General features: G+C 42.7%; 1 protein-coding gene across 4 annotated transcripts in view; it reads left to right on the top strand.

The window, feature by feature from the left end:
* Positions 1 to 19123, top strand: part of PGBD5 (piggyBac transposable element derived 5) — a 116153-nt gene that overhangs the window by 43012 nt on the left and 54018 nt on the right. For all 4 annotated transcript variants that reach the window (XM_065680309.1, XM_065680308.1, XM_065680307.1 and 1 more), the window contains exons 4-6: positions 7049 to 7229; positions 12846 to 13043; positions 18454 to 18559. In XM_065680309.1, coding sequence (XP_065536381.1) covers positions 7049 to 7229; positions 12846 to 13043; positions 18454 to 18559 — 485 coding nt within the window. The remainder of the gene's footprint in view (positions 1 to 7048; positions 7230 to 12845; positions 13044 to 18453; positions 18560 to 19123) is intronic.

The raw sequence follows: 19123 nt of genomic DNA, 5'->3' as shown, positions 1-19123 counted from the left end.
AATGGCTCTTCCTGAAAAGCAGCAGACTCAGTGAAGGCAGATGTCTGAGGTCGCTCCACAGATCAGTGGCAGAGGTCTCAGTTGCATAAAAATGACCCCAGACAATGTAAATGTCATGCTTTTATAGTGAATGCTGTAGTTCATTTTTGATTTCAGAGTGCAGTCAGCTGGCATACTTCATAACTCTGTTGATTTTCATGGAGTAAGAACTTAATTGCAAAATTAAAGGAAGCTTAGAGAGTGCCCCAAAGAATTTATAATTTCACAACACACCACATAAGTGCATTAAGTCACTGGGAAAGGGAGGGGTAAATAAGCCTGGAATTAGTTTTGTTTTCAAGGTCAGAGTTGCAGGAGAGTTAGCCATCTGTGCTTTTGTTTAATAAAGCAGCTCAGAAATGTTGGTGTTTCAGCTTGTTTAAGTTCAGTTTAGAGATTAGTCTGAGCCCTTGGACTTCTTTGAACAATGCCCTGATAATTTCTGTTGATGGAACAGTTGCATCTGGAATGCACAGGTGTACTGGCTGCTTTGAGTAGGTTCTGAAGGTCAAGCTTTGGCTGGGAGGGGATCCCAGGAAAGCTGATAGTCTTTTTTTTGTCAGTCACTGGTAGCTAGAAAATCCTACCTCCTTTCTTCCTCTGGTTCCCACCGGGCTCTGCCTTTCTAGTGCATGTAGTTCTGTACTGTCAGCATTTGAGAATCTCAGATCTCAATTAAAAGTCATTATCCTCTTGCTCACTGGTGCTAAGTGGGAAGGTAGTTTTGCAGATGCGTGATGGGCCAGCCCCATTAATGTCTATGGAGTTTACAATCTTACCACGTTTCTAGACAAATGAGAAACCCAACTGTCTAAATGTAACCTAATGCAAAGATCTCTCTGAGAGTTTACACACAGTCCTAGTGTCTTATTTTCAGGTAGGAATGAAGGCTATTTTTTAATTCCTGTCTTAGGTGCTTGGAGTTTGTGATGATAAAACTACCTGTGTAGCTGTGTCCCTTCTGCAGCTGTTCTCACTCAGTGCAATTCTGCTGGAGAAAGGAGGCTAAAAGCACCAAAGCCTCCTCTCTTCATCACCTAATAGTTTTGCTGTAGGAATGCCCCTCACAGATCCCATCCTTTTGTGCTGGGTACTGTGGGTGGAACAAAAAGGCAATCCCTGCCCTAGCAATGCAGCACTGGGAGGCAGCAGCACCAATGCATGGATTAGCAATTGTGTTGTGTGGGTTGAATACTTTCTAAGAAAGGTATTGAAGAGCAAAAAGAAAGAGCTTTGCAGAGGTTAATGGTGATTTCCAACCAGGCAGGAGAAGGGCAGAATGGAAAGAAGAAAATGTGGCCTTGTTCGGCATCAGTGGTTGGATGCCTGACTTCACAGGGCAAATGCTGGCAGGAATCAGTATGCTGAAGATGTGTAGGAAGAACTAAGTAGGCAATGCTAAACTTCAAAGGCCTGTCTGTTTTTCAGCCCCACTTCCATATGATGCTTCAAGAGGGAACTGGCAAAAGACTGACGTGGTCAAAACAAAGGGTTAGGCAAATAATATCTGGGAGGACCACTGTCTGAATGTCAAGATATGTTTAAGCAAGCCAAACAAAAGAAGGATGATTGCAGGCCAGGCAGCTCTTAGAAATATAGGAAATGCTTTATCACTGAGGAACTGCAGATAATGAATCTGCCTGACACAGATGTGGCTAGCTTGGGAGAAGCTAGAGAGATAAATCTGCATTGTTGGTTGTTGGTCCACCATGCAGGTAGGATGTTGAAGTGCCCTCAGTGATAATCGCATGGAAGAGGAATATCATGGGAAGGAAAATGAAGAGCTTTATTTTAAGCCATACTAGGTTTGCATTGTCAACTCTACCAGCATCTTTCTGCCAGTATCCCAAAGGTCTGGTTAGAAACTTTGAAGAAAATGTGCAGACAAAACAAACATTTGGCAGTCCTCAGCACAAAGATGTTAACTGGATCTGCATGTTAATGCAGATTGAAATAATTTAAAATAGGAGGCAGAGGGAGAAGAGAGGGGGGACCAAAGAAAGAGCTTTGTAGGGAACCCCAGGAGCTAGCTGAGAACAGATGGGGAAAGCTGCATGTCTGTTGTGCTGTTTTCACAGTAGCCTTCAGTAGGAAGAGAATGAAGAGAGGCTCAAACAAATGGAAAGATCTGGTCTCAGTAAGAGCACCATCAGTGGTGCCAGCAGCTGCTGAGGAAGAGCTACAGCTAAGAGCTGACTTGGGAAGAGGGCATTAAAGAAGGTGGGAATATAAGCTGCAGCAGGTTTGGGGTGAGACTGGGGAGAGGAGGATCTCCTAGCAGTGTTGGTAATGGCAACAATTAAAGCTGAGGTTTAGGGTGAGAGGGGAAGACAAGAGTGATGCAGGATCTAGAGAGCACTGCTAGCAAAGAGCAGTTGAGTATTTGGCTGTGAAGTCTGTAGAAAAAGGAAGCTTTTTGTTTTTTTACAGCTATTTAGGATACCAAAAGTATGGCAGTATTTCTTTGTTCTCTTGCTTTTCTAATTGTGTCACTGAAAAGCTTGGTTTCTGTTTTGTGGTTGTCTAGAGTCTGCCCTTTGTGAGATATTTTGGACAATGTAGCTTTCAAGAATCTTCCTCCTGTTTATTACTACTCCCACTCTTTTTTTCCCTCCAAATGTCATCTATTTCATCTGAGAATTGTACCCTGGGGTGCTTCAATTATGTATGAATGTAGAGTATTTGGGATGTTCTATTCACAAGTGCTTTCAATTTGCCATCTGAGCTTTGAATATGAGCAGAATCGCCAATATTTTAGCTTCTAGGGCACTCTTAAATGTGCAGTCAAGATGCAGCTTTTGTTCCTAAGTGCCCAGTTTTTAACTCAGTTTCTCACAAGATCTTCTGAACTTTCCACATAAATTTTCCATAGAGTAAATTGCCAGCACAGAGCAAGGAAGTTCCTGCTGAGTTGTAGCATGGGTGTCTACTCTGAGGCCTTCCTTTCCCTGGTAGCACTCTCTCCATCAGTCTACCTCTGTAGCCAGACATACATGGTTTGAGATTCTGAATGGTGGGTGATTGATTCACCTCTGATCTGTCAACATGTGAAATACACTACTCAGAAATGTGATCTCTTTTCTGACTGCCTCTTTCCAGAAGAATTTGCCCTCTTTTTCTTGGTTTGGAATCACTCAGCACAATCTTCACCTGTATTCTGTCACTTGGCCATTCAAGTATATTGATTGAAACCTACTTTTGAGTTTGTAATAGGAGGAGGCAGAAGCAGTTATAGGTGGAAGGAGAGATGAACCAGAGACTGTGAAGGTCTTTTACTGTCAGGCTTTTAAAGGGAAGAGACTGTTGTGATGCTGCAATGGAGACTGAAGGCCGAAGAGAAGAGGGTTTGAGCAACAACTTAAGTGATGTGAGAAGAGAGAGCTGCACTAGGATGAAAACATATTGTATTGAAAATATCTGGTGTGCAGTAGGGCTGCTGTAGAAGGGAATTGCAGAATTCAATGTGTAGCTGTTCTGGTAAGAAACAAATAACTGAGGGATGACTAGAGAAAGCTCCCTTTGTGTACCAGTACTGCAGGATAAAGAGCTTCAACCTGTAGCTGCCTCCGAAGACAGACAAGGTCACATCTATAGAAGTTACCCATTTGGTGCTGTAGATCAAATGAACTAGTAACCACTAGAAAAAGACACACGATAAAAATGATCTCTACTGATGCTCGAGAAGCATTGCTTTGACTGTCACCCACAGAAGCAGAGGATGTTGCTGCCAACATCTCCATCTGTTGTCCAGCAGCAGTTGTCGAGCCTGTACTCCTGACGTCGTTTTGCTGTTGGAGCACATGGGAAGGGCACAAAGCTCTAACACTGTCACAGGGCAAAGCAGAAGCTCTGGTGAATGGTTTAACAAACATTTTTGGGGAGCAGCTTCTGACTGTGCCTGTGAAGGTCTTGCAGCCAATTTCTGGCAGTTCTGTGCTTTTTCTGCAGACTGCTAACTGTTAAATACCACTTCTAATGCACTGCAGAGTGGGTGGGGAATGCTGTGGGCTTCAGTAGGCAGGATCCTATTAGTTTAAGGTAGAATGAAATAAGCTGGATGGGGAGAGGGAAAATGAAGACCATATGGGATCCTAGGCACTTGCAAGAATATTTGAAGCTATGCCTTTGCCAGTTCTCTGTACCCAGCCAGTGTTTCACAGCAGCCTTTATGCCTTCCAACATTATGCTGCTGTCACCGGTCTTCCCAATAGAGCTGAGCATGATAAAGCTTTGAATGATGCTTCTGCAAAACAAGAAAAATTGTGTGAAGAACAAAGGCAGTGCTTGGATAGGCAAGGAAATGGCCAAGGAGAAGAAAACAAGGTATATTTAACATTAGAGGAGGAAGGGAGGTTCAGCAGTGGGTATGGATGTTTGAGTGAAGGGCACTGGGGAGGTGAACAAAGCAAAGGGGAATGAGGATCACAAGGTGACCGTTGCAAAGGACCCTTGAAATAGAGAGGAGTGCAAAGGAAGGGTGCCAGGTGCACAGAGAACTCTGCGAACAAAACCTGTGGAGTATGTAGCATACTAATATGAAAACAGTGGTACCTCAGTGGACAGTTGCATGGTAGGCATGCTCTTTAAACTAGCTGCTTGCAGACTCAAACCAGCCCACAGTGTGGAACCAGTTGGCAGACCAGCAGTGCCAGCAGACTGTCTCATCCCTTGGAGGCCTGGTAGCTCTACAAGGAACATGAAGTAAGCATGAGGCAGGAGAAACTGTCAGTTGGCCAAGACTTACTGCAATAAGGGAGGGAAGATGTAGGACGCTTTTTTATAGAGATTCCTACTTTGTTTTTAGTCTAGCTGCTATCCCAGGTTGAAACTAATCTGTCTGCATCTTCTGTCTCCACTGCCTTGTCTATAGATTTTAAAGGTTTGATGTATAGTCTCTGTACTGGAATACCAGTAACCTAATCTAAATTTTGATGCCAGTAATCATGAAATACCTCTCTGGAGTTCTGATTAATAACCTAAATGACTTATCATAATTAGCTAGCCCTCAGCCTTAGCGCTGGGGAAAGCACGAATCTGACAGCTTTCTAAAGTGAATGGAGCATGATCTGGGTGTCTGCAAACATTCCTGCCTTTGTCCTCATCTGGAAACTGTTTCTACCAAAAAAGAGTTGGGTTTGGTTTTTTGGTTTTGCTTTTTTTTGTGTGGATATTAAATAATGTGTATTTAATACTTTCTTTTAATTTATGCTGTACTTCTTTTTGGAATTAGTGTGTGTTCGTCCTGGCACACCAACTTTGTTCTTTATCATGTCAATTACTTCAAAATGCAAATTGTGTCTCATTCCTCAGAGTTGTTATACATGAAACACTCCTCTGGGGTCTGTTCCATGAGGCATGTATCGCTAGGGAGTATTGCATTAATATGTCTAGAATACCAGTGCTGGGGATACACCATGTAAAAAAGGGAGAAGCTGTTCAATTAAATTTTGTTCCTCTCCAAGATCATTGAGTTATATCATTGGGGGCACTACTGCAAATGTATGAACATTTTTGTTCTCTGAGCATTTGTAATAAACTTTTCTGTAGGAAGGAGTGTGTTGGTAAGAGAAACAAATGCATGTAGAAGAAAGCAGTGCTGCATGTTTTGGATGGTGGAGGGCTCAAGCAAGTTTAACAAAAGCTTGTGATGGATATATCACTCCAACAAACAAGGCAAAATTCCTTTTTCCTGCCCCTGAATACTGAGCAAATTTCAGCTTTTTCTCTGATGGGTGAAATTTTCTGAAATTCCTGAAAAATTTGGGTATTTCAGAGCCAAAATCACAAAGGCAGGCCTGGGCAAATTTTCCAGAATATTTGCATTTGTGTATGTTTTTAAATCTTTGCAAGTTCCATGGTTACAGCACTGTTTGAGTGACAGCACACTGTCTGCTGCTTCTCGTTTCTCTTTCCAGCAGGCTATTTCTGCTGACTTTCAGAACAAGTTGAAGGTCGGATGCCTAGTTGATTTTAATAAGTGTTCAACGTTGGTGGAAGTTAGGCTTTTAAAATACTGTCAGTGAAATCAAATCAAAGGCTTGTGTACAAAGGAAGGGTTATGTGTTTTCTGCCTCTGCATGACAGTGCAGAAGACTCCTCTTCTAGAGGGATCACTCGTAAGAATGATTCAATAGCTTTACTTCAAGTGCTGTTTCAGTTGCTGGACTGTGTTCTGTTAATTACAGTCACGTTACATTCCTGCACTCTAAGCCAAACATGTATGTCCACCTGCAGGTGATGGTGACAGCTCTCAGGAAATGCATTGTGATGTGGTCTGCCCTACAGCAAGATACAAACTAAAGCTCCTGCAGCGTGATGCAAGTGAGCTAGGCATTTTCCTCTTAACAGCAGCAATATTGCTCTGTACCCTGCTTCCTGGTTCAGTGTGTTTCTGTGGGTTGTCTTCAAATCATGATCCGAGAATTAGAATTGTGCCTGGAGAGTTTGATGAGGATGTTCTGGCTGGTTGGGTATGTGTATTGCTGGCTCCTCTCTTTTATGGGGTCGCATACACACTTTTGTCGCAGCCTAATGGTTCCTGCCAACAGAAATAGACCTGAACATTACTGCAGTGAAGCTAATGGGCCATTTCTTCTAGTCAACTTTAGTGGCCTTTCTTGAAACTGAAGTTCCCATGCTCTCCTTTTGCTGGCAGCATTGAAGTCTATGCAGATTCCATACAACACATAATTTCAGTTACGACTGAAGTCTTCTCTTGCTAAGCAGACAATCTTCAAACTGCACAACAGTGACAAGAACCTCAAAAAGCCGTTAAGCTGAGGTTAAGGGCACTGTATTTATCGGTAGCTGTGTCAGCTAACCTGAAATGGTTTTAAAGCAACAGCCCCTTGAAATGGACTTTCGATTAATTAGCAGTATATAAAAAGTATCTGCTGCCTTGATTCTCAGCTTGTCTCCAGTTGAGCTGAGCAGGTATGTTAGCAATTGCATCCTCTCCCTCTGGATACCTTATAACCTTCTAACTTCTTTTCCCATTTCCCATTCTAAGATTTATGTCCATCTCAAAGAAGGAAGTGGTGCTGACGGGCTGGATGCTTTGAAGAACAAACCACAGCTTCACAGTATGGTGGCCAAAAACCTTTGTCAGAACGCCTCTGGGAAGAATTACATCATCTTCACAGGCCCAAGCATTACCAGCCTGAATCTCTTCGAAGAATTTGAGAAGCAAGGTATGTATCGGATGACTCACTGGGTTTAAATGATGACAGACCTAGGGGCCTCCTGCCACTGGGTTTACAAAAACTCCCAAAAGGCTTCACTGATATTTCAATTCCTTATATAGATAAGTTGGTCATCTCTAAAGAAAGCTCTCATTCATGAAAAGGCACTATACAGAGGACTTTCCAAGTTGCTCTTCAAATCTTCTTTTAATTTTCATAAAGTTCAAACTGAGGATGGAAATACTTTTTAAATAAGATTATTTAAAGGCAGCTCTTGTTCCTTGCCTCACAAATACAAGGTCTAATCCAGCAGGTAGCAAACTCAGTAACGTCTTTCTAAAGCATGTATATTTGTCTTTCTATCTGATTAAATATGCTAATGCTATACTGAGATTTTAGTTTAGTTCAGGATTTGTTATATGACTTCATAAGCCTTTTTATGATATTTAACAGCTGCTTCCAAAATTCGATTTCAGATCTGGTACACTCTATCACCTTCCTAGGGGTGACACTGTGGGGTGGGTGGACACTAAGACAGAAAGTCTGTTGACTTTCCAAAATATTGTGGCACTGCTATATAGAGAAAATCATGGGGAGAACATGGAAGTGTTTGTTTAAGAAGGCCATGGCATTATCTGTGTTTGCCATGAGTTACTAGGGGCTAGCTCAGAGGTTTTGCAGGGCGATGTTGAACTGGAAGGACCAGGAGACACTGTCAGAGGTAAGGTGCTAGAGATGTCAAGCAGTGAAGTCAGAAAGAGCCCTATAAGAGATGAGTGTTTACTGACTCTGCTGCAAAGCAGTTAATGTATTGTCAGCACCTGCTGGGATACTACTGCACTGGCAGTAGGTTTGGGTAGAGGCAGGCAGAGAAGCCTGGACTCAACAGAGATCTCTCCTAACATATCACACAGCCACCCTCAGCAGTGACCTTAATGCTTTTTTTTGGGGATGTGGCTTAGCCAGCAAAATCTGAACAGGGACACATCATGACGAAGAAGTGTCATGAGAGCCTATTGAAAAGCATCTGTGCTCAGGTGCTCATGACAGTTCAAGACATTCTTAAATTGACAAATATGCTTTTATAGTTTAAGAAAATTTGGTTTCTGGGCTAGAGCAGGGTCAGCAGTAGAATGATCCCATTGAGAACTGAAAACAAAAATAAACTGGTATTGATCTTAACTACTTTACATTGTTTGGGTTTTTCGGGGGAAATAGGGAGAGATTCAAATAAGCCAATAATATAGTTAATAATTTAAATAAGCTAATAATGAACTTTTGGGGAACTTAAACCGACATTTAAGGGACCTAAAGGGAATTCTGGAAAATACAGAAAGAAGCACCCACTAAAAATGTATTAGTTTGTCTCAAAATTCTTGATGGAAAGGACCTGGGGTCTTGGTAGCCACCGAGTTGAACATGAGCAGCCCTGGTGACAAAGATGGTCAATACCCTCCTGGGCTGTGTTAACAGGTCTGTAGCCTGTAGAGGCTACGTAGAAGAGGTGATAATTGCCTCCTGCTCAGCACAGTTCCAGACAACATGTCCCCAGTACAAAAAAGTAACTGATAAACTGAAGTTCGTTCAGTGGAAAACCACCAGCCTGACCAGAGGCAGTACCACATGCTCTGCTGTGAAGAGGGAAATGAGCTTGTTCAACCTGAGAAGAGTAGGCTTCGAGGACCCAACAGCAGCCTTATGCTACCCTAGGGAGGTTATCGAGAGTTATAGCAGCTTTCCAGTACCTAAAGGGGGCCTACAAGAAAGCTGGAGGGGTCCTTGTTACAAGGACATGTAGTGATAGGGAAGGGGGAATGGCTTTAACCTGGAAGAGGGTAGATTTAAATGAGACATTAGGAAGAAGTTCTTTACTGTGAGGGTGGTGAGACACTGGCATAGGCTGCCCAGAGAAGTTGTGGCTGCCCCATCCCTGGAAGTGGGAAATGTTCAAGGCCAGGTTGGACGGGGCTTTGCGCAACATGCTCTAGTGGAAGGTGTCCCTGACCATGACAGGGGCCTTGTAACTAGATGATTAAGGACCCTTCCAACCCAAACTATTCTATGACTCTCTGAATGGAGCTTTTTGCGGTGGTGCGTCATGGAAGGACAAAAACAACAGACAAACTGAAACAAAAAAAGTAGTTCAGACTCGATGTAAGGTTTGTCCGGTGGGCAGTGCAGCAGAATTCCCAGAGTGGTTGTGCAGTCTCTGTCCTTGGACGGTTTTAAGCCCAGACAAGATAAAGCCCTGAGCAGTGCCATCTGACCTCAGAGCTGACCCTACTCTGAGCAGGGGTGGGACTAGAGACCTCCTAAGTTCCCTTCTAACCAGAAATACCCTTTAATCCATAGGATCCTGTGATTCAATGAAGACTTTTTTGGAACCTTAACTGTCGTTTGCTTTTCTTAACCCTAACCCACACATGCATTACTGCAAAATCCACAGCTCTTTATTTGAAAGCCTGCTGTGTAGCACCTTCACTGTACCACAGTAGAGAATATGTGCCTAGTAGGTAGTATAAAGCGATGTTGGTGAACATAATTCTAAGATCTATGAAGATACCAAGAGCTGAGAAAACTTCAGAAAATAAGACAGGACTTTTTGATCTTTTTCAAAATATAAAGCCTGAATAGACCTCTTTTTTTTCAGGGGACATACAAAGCATTTCTTTCTCTGGCCTCTTAATAGAACTGGAAACCTTCACTGAAATGCCCCAAATTCTCTGTTCTGCGAGCAGACAGCTGGCATTGTTACTTGCTGTGACATTCATTCATAGTTCAGATTCTGTTTTCGTTATTTCTAAGCATTAGTGTTGTCTGTTACAGAGGACAGCCCCTCCTAAAGCCCTGTGTCCCATGCTTCTCTTAAACATAGGGTTCCCTGAAGTCCCTTTTGCACTTTCTGAACCAGCAGAAGCAGCTGGCTCTCCTGCAAAGTGGCTGGGGTTGGCAAAGCTGCAAGAGCTGCCAGCCTGTGTGACCATGGCACTCCCACAAGCTTTGCAGGATCCTGCAACTCCAGGGTCTTGACTAAAGCAAGCTGTCACCTGCTTCCCACATAGGCCCCCCATTTGCCCTAGCTCTGACATGACCCAGTGCTGCATGCAGGATGAGTGCAGAATGTGTATTTTTGCCTGAACTTGTTCAAGCCTCCTAACTTTGCATATGGTACTAATGAAGATGTAGTGAAACAGGCTTCAGCACAAGCTCTCCAGGATCTGGAGACCCCAGGGTGAATCTTGGGTGACTACACCACATTTCCTCATCTTTGCTAAGCTAGTTTAGGTGTATGCATTTATACTGCAGTTAGTTTAAAAAGACCAGAGGACAGCCCGTCTCCAATGTTTCCTGTGTATGTGGCAAACACCTGTTGTGATTCTGATTTAATTACACACAAAAACTTCATTGGGCCAGATGGGCATAATTTTTATTGCTTCTATTGCTATAGTAACTGGGTGGTTTTAAAAAACTCTGCAGATTAAGGGTGCCATCCATGATGAGAGATGCTAGTAAATGTGCAGAAGTGCTGCACTTTTCTAGGCTATGCAGCAGGAAAGTCACACAGTATGTGCCTGAGACTGGAAAAGGTTCCCGGGAGTGAGAGAAACCTTTATTCTGCATGAGGAGTGAAACATCTGCTGGAAGCTTTTTGCAGGCTTATTGCTCGGGCTAAAGAAAAGGCTACAATTAATTATTATGTGATCTCAGAGATGGATGTTGCTGTTTTGAAGCTCTAGCAGAATAATGTACTTACTAGCTTGGTTTTATACCTTTGCAGCCTTCTGGAGAGTTCAACGAGTCCTAAATTTTAGGAAGCTAAGGAAATTCTTCTCATGCTTGCCGCTATCAGAGCGGGAAGGTTTTAATATTGACTAGAAGAAAGCTTTCTAAAAGTTTGCTATGTTAATGCGAAAAGTCTGCAAGTTTGCAGGCTTTTCTCATTGTCTTTTGTGGAAGGAACTTAGAGATTTTGAGGGATTGATTCATTCATTCGAAAAAAATGATGGAGTACAGATTTCCTCATTCAGAATGAAGATTCCCCATAGCTGTGTTGGTTGATCTTCTAAATTTCTGATGGAGATGCTCCGTGTAGACCTGCTCACAGCAACTGGACCAATTGATGAGTATTAGCAATTTTTATATTAGTATTCCTGTAGCATCTGTGAGTTCTTGAGGGGATGCTCAGCATGCCGGGTGCTACATGAACCAAGGACAAAGGCACTCAAGCACTCAGGTCATTCCAGAAAGACAAAGGCAGAAAAGCCACATAAATGGAAACCCAAGAACAGAGGCAACACGCTCGAGGGAAACCAGACATGGTAGTCTGACTTGGCATGTCCCCTGTAAGGATATCCAGTTGTCCAACTTGAAGAATTCAGCACAATGAAAAATCTGAGCGAGCGGACTTAGCTGACAGATGAGCTTTAAACTGCCAAAAGCCTCTGCTGCCATATGAAGGATGTGCACAGATGTCATCATTATCCATGGCCTTTGGTTGTTGGGTTTTTTCCCCACTTCTGTGGATTAGCAGAAAGCTGAGGGAAACCGAGGAAATTCCCATCCAAGATTTCCTGGAGTTCAGTTAATTTGATCAAAAAGATCTGTTTCTCTTGGACTAACAGAAACAGGCCGTTATTATTTCACCACCTAATGACAAATTCAACCATTATCATTATTAATGTTGTTTCCAAATCTTGTTTGTGCCTACGTGTTTTCACTGGCATGTGTTTTGTGGCGTTAGATTTTATTTATTGCTTCATTCACATATTTGCCTCACAGAAGACCGAGAAGCATTTGTAAGCAGCAGAATGTGTCACCTGTGCAACCTCTGATGTCTGTACTAGTCAAGATCAGTGCTCATTCAACTAGAGCACATTGGTTTATCTCCTTTCCCTAAAATCTCTTTACATTGAACTTGTATTTCCACCTTCTCTATCCTTCTGACACATGCACTTTTTAAATCAACCAGCAGTTTCAGTGGTTCTTAATTGCTTAAGCAGCATTTCCTTAACAAACCAGATGATGCAGGTGCAAGGAGTAGTGAGCTGAAAATCAACTGGGCTGCACTATGAAGCAATAGATTAAACTGGAGTTCGTCAGCTATGTATGCTGTGATCAAAAGCATTATGGGAGTCATGCAGGACAATTTATTTCAGTTAACATCTAAGCTGCTATATGTTTCCCTACCTCCCTCCTCCCTTCACATTTTATTCTCTTATTTATGCATCAGAGACTCTTGGATCATAAATTCTGATTTGCTCCATAATGCATATCATTGTTGGGGTTATTTTCAGTCCAATTTCAAACATTGTGAAGACTATTACACAGGTTATAGATGTTATTTTTGAGAAAGTACCCTGAATTCTTCTCCTTCGTCATAAATGTTTAGGAGGTGTCAGTCCATTGTATCAAGACAGCAGGCTTTCTGCACTTGTTTCTGTTTCCAGAGACATTACTGTAGGACACAAATCTTTGCTATTACAGGAGAAGGCCAGTGGAACTGCAAAGTTGTAGGGCAAGCTCTTTCTCTTGTCATTTATCAAGTCATTAAAGCCGCTCCACTGCTCTTGCTTTCAGGGTCCATGCAGTGGCTTGCTGATAGAGAATATTTTTGTTCACATGCAGAGATTTACTGCTGTGGGTTGCTGAGCACCAGGAAGAGTGACTGCACAGGCCTACCTCCATCTATGCTGAACAACCCTGAAACTCCCCAGTCCAGAGGACAGTACAGAATAAGAATGAAGGGAAACATGTCCTTGATCTGCTGGTACAATAAAGGGCACTTTCGTTTTCTGACCAATGCCTATTCACCGGTTCAACAAGGTAAGCAACGTTCCAACTGCTCGTCTCAAAAGTGCATGTGCTTTATGTGACAAGGCAAAATGAGTCACTGGGTTTTAAAATAAGCCTGACCAAAGAGCTTGATTGTAATATCCTAGATAAACAGTAGCAGTAGTGATTACTTCCCTTTTGTGTCTTCCTAAGCTATTCTCTTTTCTCATGCAAAGGTTAAAAGCCTGCAATGCAGCCTCCTTTCCTGAGCTGGTGGAAGCAGTGTCCTTTTAGGTATAAAGATTATATCTTTGCTGATGGTCAGAGAAGGGAAGATGGTTGTTGTATTACACTGTACTTGCCCCATTTGCAAAGCATCTTACAGAATTGCTGCTACAGAAAAATTAATAAATGTCATGATGTACTTAGAGCTCTGAGCAGATCCTAAAATTAATTTATCTTATCCAGTAAAAACTTAGTCACAAACAAACATCTTTTTCCAGAAGTAAATGGGATTAAGGCTTCCTGTTGTATGATAAATTGATTTTAGCAAATCAATGATGAAAAGAAACCAAAGCAGGTAACTTGGATAGTTCAAAAAATTGCAAAGAGCTTCTTGACCCTGAAATCTTTGTGAAAGTATGCAGATGGTTTCAAGAAGGTTTGGAAACTTCTGTAAGATGCAGTATGATTAGCTAACTCTTTGAAATTAATCTTTCAGTGAAAATCTTGATTCAGTTTCTTTTCAGTTTTATTATTCAGATTTATGTATAACTGTGTGAGACAGGTGAGAATAACCTAATCTTTAACTGTAAAGCCACCAATTCAAAGGCATTTTGTACACTCGTGTTCTGAATCCTGAGTGACTCTCACATGTGTTTACAGACTGCAGAAGCAAAGTTAAAGCCTTGAATTACTGTATGGTAAGCTGAGAGGTTCACTTAGCTTGTTGTTCAGCGCCTTGCCAGAAGGCTCATTACCTTAGCAAAGTGTGGCTGATCCTGAGGAGTTCTGCTGGGCAGTCCAGCACAGCAAGGACTTGGTGACTCACATGGACCTGTGTCTGAGCACAAATGCTGAAAATACGTACTTGAAGGAAATATGACACTTTGGGGACCCTGCTGAAGCCAGTCCCCAGAGCAGTGTTGCTCCCCACAAGGGGTGTGGAATTAGATTATTCAGCTGCACTAACTGGACAAGAGTTATCACTACATGTCACTTGTTTTTTATAGGCTAGCACAGAGCATTTGGTTCTAATTCATAAATATTACTAGAAAAATACTCTGTTTTCAAGTTAAAGGGGTTAACTGTTAAAAAAAGGAAAAACAAAAGCAGACTCTGCACTGGCAGCACCCTTTACAAGAAGCACAGGGAGGTGCAGGCTGTTACTGTTGTGATTGACCTTGGGTCTGTTTTGGCAAACATGGGACTGTGTGAGGTACTTTGTGATGGACAAGACCTGCCCAACACATTGCTCACCAAATGCTGGCTGGGAAGGTTGACATAGTTCACAGTGAATCAGAGCAGAAAACAGGGACTGCCTTTTTTAAGAGTGGTGCTGGGGAGAAGAGAGTCTCTAGTGGAGAGCTGGGAACAGATGGAGACTCAGTAGGAAGGCAGGAGAGCAGATTGCCTGCCTCTAATTTGGCATCTCCTTAGTCAGTGCAGCAAAGCTAGTTTAAACCACCTTAAAGCTGGACCGCCAAAGTGTCCTCTAACGCATGTAAATATAGAGGAGGAACCTACTGTCCTTGAGGAAAGCCTGTAGCACAAACATGCTGGTGCACGTGCATTAGATGGGAGAGAAGGCAGGGACAAAGGGGAATAAAACCGACACAGGGTAGGACAGAAACTGGCATCAGTGGGATTGCTTGACAATGCATGGTGTGTGTTTGCACTGTGTAAATGTTGGCAGGGGTGGAGGAGGCCATGGAGAGAAAACCTTAAAAATGTAAGGCAAGAGATCGTCAAAACAAAACAGAATGACAAAAGAGATGACTGTAGCTAATAATGAGCTATTTATTGCAATCCAAAGGAAAGTCAAGAGGGTAAATCTTGCCTGTACTTGGAGTGCAAATCCCACCCAAGACAGTGGCACCAGGAGGGCAGTACACTTGTCAGAGCTGATCTATGAATACTATTCTTAGATGCAGCAGGTTATTTATTATAGATGTTTTGAACCAATGTGTCATAATACATCATCTCAGATGCTAAAGGATGAGTTTTATCTTCAGTCTTGCAAAAATGTCCTGCTTACTCTGCTATCAAGCGTGAAGTTTCTGCCTACAACAAAATTCAGTGGGATTAACTCAAGCTTTAACTTGAGTTAATTTTCCCTTGTGTCTGTATTACAGAAGAACTGAGAAACCAAAAGAGATTGGGATTGGGACCCCAAAGAGTAAAAAAGTTGCCCTTATTCTAAGGCAGGTGAGGTATGTGCTGACCCAAATCTGTGGGAAAAGGCTGCATTTTTGTTTTTCCACTCCAGATCTGGTGCTCACTTTCCCAGCATCTCCATTACTATATTCTAGAAATAGCTGCAATCTTTTCTATTCCTCAGATGAAGCAGGATGGAGCAGGCAGTAACCTCACTTGCTGCACAGAATGACAAGAATGACAGAATGCACAGAGTGACATCTTTAGCAAAAACTTGTTGAACCCAAGATATTTTTAAGTAGCCTCTTTCTGAGAAGAGCTTTCATACCTGCTCTTCACCAACCAGCTCTACTTAAAAGCTAAGTAGACAATAGCTAAGGGTAGAAAACAAAGCTTGGGACACACATGCAATGACCAAATTGCTGAAAATGTCGTGTTGGCATCTCACAAGTGACTTGTGAGAAGATGGGAGATGTGGAGGCATCACAATTGCATGAAGCAGTTATGTAAGTCCCTGTGTGGTTACTAGCCCAGGAGAAGCTGGAGTGAGGAGTGTCCAGTGACAATCTAGTTTCCTGAAAAAATCAGTGTGTGGGATTAGCCAGGAAGTGGAAAGTGTGGGGATATAAGCATAATGTTAAAAAGTACAGTTCAGGATGGGGAAGTTTATGGTTTTAACTAGAAATTTCCATACGTCCTTTGTGAGACTACATTTCAAACCCAAAAGCTGATGGCAGTCCGTGGTGGCAGCATGGCAGCCAGCACTCCTTCCAGCACATAGGCAAAGACAGCGCAAGCGGTGCGTTCCCTGGAGTGCTGCCAGGGATAGGAACACAGTGATGCTGGGGGAGAACCGGGAGGGGAAATAGCTCATCGGATGTGCTGGTGAGTCAGCTGGCTTGGGACTGCTTGCTACAGAGACCTGCAGCTAGGGATGACCCAGCTCTGGCATTTGTCTTCCCTGGAGGGGTGGCCTATGCCTACAAAACAAGCCTAGGGAAGGCTATAAAGACAATGTGCCTGTAAAGCTGTTTGTATTCTCAAAACAGGGGAATGTTACATGGAATACAATAGAAAGTGAGAGGGAGTATATGGTACCAGCTTAGCTACCACTGCATTTTTTTAAGGGTTGCAAATACAAAGCAAATTTCAAAGGCAATATGAATCCTCCAAGAAGTAAGGGGGAGGAAAGAGAAGAAAGCAAGAGGAAAAAGGAGGGGATTTTTCTGTAAAACACTGGCACCAGGAACATACTCACCCTTTCCTGACCTGCCCAGGTGGGATGGCAAGTGATTTTGCAACAGTGATGCAGGCTGGTGATATATCAGCCCATTTTACCTCATGCTGGACAGATTTTTGTAGGACTCATTAAAAGGATAAAAAAAAAAAAAAAGAAAAAGGCACTATGATAAGTATGTGAGTGTAATGAAAGATGTATTTATTTGTTTGATTGCTTTTTTTCCCAGCCCCTGGGGTACATTTAAACCCAGTTTGGGGAGGCATAGGTGAGAGTATATTGAACAATTTAGAGGTGATATCATTTGGCCTCTTGTAAAATCAGACTATTAAAGACCTCAGATAAATTGCTGCTTGGCTCAGCTGTAACATGACATTTAGTATGTGTCATACGTCTTGCTTCAAAATAGAGCCTTCCAGCTAGGGCAGCACAGGGGGCTTGACAGAGATAATGGATGGAGTGAGACTTCCAGCTGAAGGAATGAAATGGTAAAGTCTGTAATCAAAACGTGCAGAGCATTTTAGGGATGATTGTAAAATAAGTTGGCAAAAGAAGGGCAATGAGAGTTTGAAGACTTAAGAAATGAGAAAGCCCAGGATTGTACCCATATTGAAAGAATGCTGAGAAAGGATGCAACCAAGTCTGTGCTTCGTTAGTCCTGGAGAAAAATAGTGTTGTACCTGGGAGCAAATAGGGATCCTCACTAGACAGTGTGCCATAGACACTGAGCAACAGGCGGTCCCACACCCTGGAGAGCTGACCGTCAAACCCTGGAGGGACATAAAGTCAAAAGTTAGGGAATAGACTCCCATACTGTAAGTTTTTGTTCAACCTTCCCTCCTCCTACAAGGAGCTTTCCCTGGATAGGGAAAACATGGAGGACAAAAATAGTAAATCGGAGAAGAGCTAGGGGGGTTTCTTGGGAGAGTGTTGAACTCACAAATACTGCTGTAGTATTGGAGAAGGCCAGGTCAGAGGGAATGGGGCCCGTTCTTGGAGTAACCTGCTCTAGGCACCACATCTTTGCCTATGCAAAGACAGGTTGGTAGGTAGGTGCAGGGGACTTGTTGCCTTACCACAGTTTTCTGCAGTAAGCAGGGTAGTCTTTCCCCATGGTGAGCTGAAGTATCAAGCCAGCTGACCAGGCAGGGCAGGAAACATCACTCACAGGGGGAGAAATGTGTGCTCAGCGCCACTGAGCAACCTAACCGTACATCTGAGCTCTGGCTTCCTATAGCAGCAAATGGGGCTGCTTCTCATTTCAAAGATACTGTGGTTGTGGCTCCTTCAACTCACCCACCAGTATCACCTCTGTCTTGACTGGGTTGAGCCAGTTGCCTCCTGCTTAGTGTATTTTCCTTTCTTTATCAGTTAACACCCAGTGGCATGAAGGCAGTGTTGCTCTTGCTTTCCATGGGTGGAGATAAGGGATTTAATTTCAAAGGACTCTTTGGGACCTTCAAAACTTAAAGCATAAATTGGCAAGTCACAGCTCTAGACATGACTACAACACATTGGGAACCAACAGAGGAAAGACTAATACTGCCTGTAGGGGGCTGCTGTGGGTCCACGGCCATGTGTGGTTTTTTCTGAACGTATGGTAAAAGGGTTTGTGTCTAACGCCTCTCCACTTCCAGCTGACAAATGACCCCTCTCCTTACCCTTCCACTTGCTCTGTGTACTACCAAGAAAAAAGAAATATCAAATCAGCATCTCTGTTACAGAGAACTTCCCAGTTTAGGTCAGAAACTGTCAATAAGATTTATTTTATAATAGACTGTATATAGAAACCATATGTTTTAATTGCTAGACCTATAGATTTCAAACTGATGTTTCTCATTGATGCAGGAGTTATAATTAAGAGAAAAAGTGGAGAAATTCCATGCCCATTGGCAGTTGAAGCCTTTGCTGCTCACCTCAGCTATATCTGCAAATACGATGACAAATACAGCAAGTAAGTAAGAATATATGCGTGTGTGTATTTCGCTGTTGCTGAATTGTTTGAGTACTCCATGTTGAGAAGCAGCTGAGGGACCAATCCTGCTTTCAGGGTATTAACATCTAACAAAATTCCTGTTTCAAGTCAAAGATCAGAAGCTGGGTCTGCATGAGCAAGAGCTGCATTGCTAGTGTTGTTTCTGTCTCTATCTACATATCCACCTGTCAACAAAACTTGAGACTTATGTTCTTAGCATCTTGACTTTTAAGAAGCGTTGGGAAGATGAGCCTGCAGACTGATGTTCTTGGCCACATCAAATTGAAGGCTTAAACAGAGATTTCAGCAAGGGTCTACCAGCTCTACAACTCTCTCAGGCTAGCTCAGCTATCCTCTCCTATCAGCAGGTGGTGTTTCAGTTATTATCTGTCCCAGCTAGAGCCAGCAGAAAAAGATGTCCAGTTATGGATGTAAAGATGATCTAGATGACCTGGGACAGCAGAATGTTGGTCTTTTAGCCTCTGAATTCCAGTTGTGGTCTTTCATGTTAGCTCTTAATGTAGCAGGGAGAAACAGAAATGA

Source organism: Lathamus discolor, chromosome 5, assembly GCF_037157495.1.
Source record: "Lathamus discolor isolate bLatDis1 chromosome 5, bLatDis1.hap1, whole genome shotgun sequence".
In the NCBI taxonomy this organism is placed as follows: domain Eukaryota; kingdom Metazoa; phylum Chordata; class Aves; order Psittaciformes; family Psittacidae; genus Lathamus; species Lathamus discolor.
The sequence above is the reverse complement of the archived record's forward strand: the minus strand, read 5'-3'. Positions and strand labels throughout refer to the sequence as shown.